General features: G+C 52.0%; 1 protein-coding gene across 1 annotated transcript in view; it reads right to left on the bottom strand.

Moving 5' to 3' along the window:
- Positions 1-336: 336 nt before the first annotated feature.
- DNASE1L3 (deoxyribonuclease I-like 3) overlaps positions 337-3,662 on the bottom strand; it is a 5,859-nt gene continuing 2,533 nt past the window's right edge. Inside the window, exons 3-7 of the mRNA XM_010142070.1 lie at positions 2,867-2,979; positions 2,251-2,363; positions 1,718-1,875; positions 704-800; positions 337-462 (exon numbers count right to left, since the gene is read on the bottom strand). Coding sequence (XP_010140372.1) covers positions 337-462; positions 704-800; positions 1,718-1,875; positions 2,251-2,363; positions 2,867-2,979 — 607 coding nt within the window. The remainder of the gene's footprint in view (positions 463-703; positions 801-1,717; positions 1,876-2,250; positions 2,364-2,866; positions 2,980-3,662) is intronic.

The raw sequence follows: 3,662 nt of genomic DNA, 5'->3' as shown, positions 1-3,662 counted from the left end.
GCAGAGGAATGGCAGAGGTCCAGAGCCCTGTGAACACGTGGAGATCCCTGCCCTTCAGGAGCTGCAGGTAAAGCACACACAAGTATTTCACCCTTGCAGCAGCTCCTTACACTTGTGATTACGACAGTAAGTAGAGCATGCTGCTTCTAGTTGATTTTATTGTTTTATTTTTTTTTTTTGCATACAAAGAGGAAAATAACTTGAAGGTTTAGTTCACCTTTTTGCCCAAAATATTTTAACAAAGTATTTGGGATCTTTCCACTAAATACTGCACTTGCTATATCTACAGCAGTTTTCTACAAGATCTGTTAGCATCTGTCTATTTCCTCAGCACATTCACGAGCGGCGGCGGCTCTTTCTTGGTCTCCTCTTCCTCGAAAACTTCGATTTCAGCCAGTTGAAGAAGCCACCCTTTGGTTTTAACTCAAACTCGACTGGGAAATGGTCGCTCACCCCCAGCGCCTGCAAGACAAAGCCCAGCGGGGTTGGGAGCCAGCCGTCCACGCTCTTCGCAAACCCTTCCCCAGGGGCTTCGCTGGGTGGTGGGGAGGTGAATATCCAGCGGTGGATGCGGGGAGGTGCACTGTGAGCTTTGCACGACTTTGGGAGGAGGCAACGGTTTTACGGCCAAGACCACGCCTGGATAGCGTTGGCTCCTGTGTTAGCCCTTGCCCCACTGCTGCAGAGGCTGTGCTGTGCCTACCTGCTCCTCTGTCATCTGAAAGTCCTTCTGGAAATCAAAGATAGTGACAGAGTCTGGCACGATGTTGTGGATGAGCTTCTCCCCGCTGACCACAATCCTGCAAGATGCAAGGGAACAGGATGTTGTTACGGGGCACTTGACCAGCGACAGACACGCTGCACTGAGGTGGTGGTGAGAGAGGTGGCCCTGGTGGAGTTATAGCTACGTATGGCTTGTCCTTTCCCATGGGCTGCCTACTCAAGACGTGCCAACACCAGCTTCTGGCTAAATTTGATTGCTTTTGTTGACAGTGACACCCCTAAATACCTTGGTGTGTGTAAGGCCTTAGAAGCCAACGTTAAATGACTCGTATCTAAACCCACCCCAACAGTGCTGCAAAAGTCAAAGCCATACTTTGAATAAAAAAAAAAATCACAGGGCACCAATGACTGGAGTCTCACTGAAGTCCTGCTCTGATCCAGAAGCTTGTTCTGCAGGAGGGTTATGCCTTGACTTACTCTGGGCTCTAATATGCTGATGTATTTATTGTCCCTGCTGAGGGAGCTGCAGGAAGCAGCAGGACTCACGACGTGCCCAGGGAAAGGGAGGCATCCCAGCCCCTGAGCTGAACTGGATTTGGCATTTGTCAACCCAAACTACAAAGCCAAGAGCAAGAGCCGTGGTGCAAGGCTGGCAGGGAGGCGGCAGCAGCACCTTCTGCCCGGCTGTCTGCAGGGCTCCCTCCGGGTGAGTTGTTCTGCACGACTGCATGTCGTACATCGCCCCCTAAACCACAGCAGTGACTGGTTCTGGCGTGAAATCTTGTGCTTTCTGCAAAACTTCTTGCCAATGAGTCTGCAAAGTGCTTTGTGCTCCTGACTAGAAGTAGTCAGATCTCATTTCCCCCTGGACACTGGTTTTTGTTTCTTTTTCGAAGGACTCGTGCACATTTGCTTTATCTGACAGTTACTGACACCTTTCCATGTAGTTTCTTTTTTTCTCAGAAAGTCATTAACAGAGCAGTGAAACCCTTACCTGTCATAAGGGCAGCTTGTGCTTTTCTTCACTGTCGTGTCGTTTTTGTCACCGATTAACCAGACAAATTCAGAGTAAGTCCTCAGCCGGATGTTATTCCACTGCTTTTGGGGAACGTAGCTACATCCAGCATTAAAGTCCCCCATGAAGACGAAGTTCTGGAAGGTAGGAGGGTTTTCAAAGGTCATCATGAGGACCACTCTCCAAAAGAAGATCAGCAAGGACTTCTAGGGTCAATGGATGCTCGCAGCAGCCACTACAGCTCAAACAGCAAGTGCTCATTTTGTGCAGTGGGGCTCTCCTTTCTGCTGGACACCCCACCAAGGCGTGCTGGGAAAGCAACAGCTTCATTGGGAGATCAAGTTTACTGATTATAATGTGGAGAACCCAATGAAAATACATCAAAGAGATGATACTCAAAATCCGGGGCGTGTTATCAGCGGGTGTAAGGTTATCAGGCTGTGAGCGGTGGATAGCGTGCCAGGTAACTCGGTACCAAAGCAGCTGCTAGTGATGTAGATGTAGCAACCAACCTCGGTTTTCCAGCGCTGTTTTACATCTAAATACACATCAAAGAGTTCATCGATCTCCCGTACTGCTGTCTCTGGTGTGGTGTGCAGAGGGATTATAGCAAACTCTTTGACAACTGAAAAGCAAGTCAAAAGAACGGGAAAAAAATGCAACGAATCGCAAAGAAACAGAGCCTGACTTGGAAGCACGAAGGCTTTTCCTAAGAAGAAACAGCCAGCTTCTGTTCTGGCTGTGGATCAGGGGCGACTGCTGTGTGACGGCACATTGCTGAGGCTGACCTGTGACGTGGTGAGGTGCTGTGTTAGGGTAAGGCAACCCCTGCCCCACAGCCATGGCAACAGCTGCTCCCGCGGCCGTGCCAGCAGCACGGAGCACATCTGCCAAGCCACTGCCCGTGGCAGCGGCAGAGGTTTTCCTTGGGGCTGTGGCGTGATGAACTGTGGGGGATGCTGGAGGCAGCACTCCCAAAGGCAAAGGCTGCTCTTGGCAGCAAATGCAACACGGGGGCAGGATGTGGCCCCTTTTGCCCGCCTCCACCAGACGCTCAGATCCAGCCAGCTCTGTCTTGCTCTCTGAGACTTGCCAGTGGGGGCATGATCTGTTTCTGAAATGTCTCACCGGTTTTTGGAGAATAGAACCAGACGATGAAGGGCTCTCTGGAGAAGACATCCTCATCCCCAGGCTGAGTGTCAGGGTACTGATAGGTTTGCCTCACTGATACCAGATGTTGCCTGCAGTACAATAAACAGGATGGGGGATGGATGTAACACTCATGGCTTGCTGGGACACGTCCAACCTGACTCGGTGCTCTGACCCGGACCCTGGCAATGGTCAGGGACAGGTACAGCCATGCTGGAATGTTCCCTGCTCCCAGCACAGCCCATCCCATCTACACAGCCTGCGCGTTTGCAGCTCCCCCGGAGCAAAGCCAGCACCGTGCCCAGCCCATCTCCACCAGGCTGCCGCACAGAGGGGCGGGGTGAGGGGCTTGCTCACCTGTAGATGAAGGCATACTGCTCCTTGTAGCTCTTCCTTCCCAGCCTCTCGCTGACCACGTAGCTGTATTCCTCTTTCGACCCCTTCAGCTGACTGGAAGGAAAGTGGTGTTCCTGAGTTTATTTCTGCATTCACAAGAGGCTGAGGAGGAGATAATTTTGCCTGTGCCCAAGAGGAGGGGATGTTGCCTGCCTGACCTCAGAGGTGGGTGGTGAAGGTGAAAAACCTCAGATGGAGCCTGTGCTCCATCTCTGGCTCTTTCACTCTACCCCCTCCTTGGCTGTTGCAGCCTCTGTCTCTCTCTCCGCTGGGTGTCGTGTCCAGCCAGGGTGTGCTGCTCTTTCTCCGGCCAGCCTGTGCAGACGGGCGATCTCCAGACCAAAGCCATTCCCAGCGCTGCAGGAGGGCGGTTGTCCTG

Source organism: Buceros rhinoceros, unplaced genomic scaffold, assembly GCF_000710305.1.
Source record: "Buceros rhinoceros silvestris isolate BGI_N320 unplaced genomic scaffold, ASM71030v1 scaffold25618, whole genome shotgun sequence".
Taxonomy (NCBI): Eukaryota; Metazoa; Chordata; class Aves; order Bucerotiformes; family Bucerotidae; genus Buceros; species Buceros rhinoceros.
The sequence above is the reverse complement of the archived record's forward strand: the minus strand, read 5'-3'. Positions and strand labels throughout refer to the sequence as shown.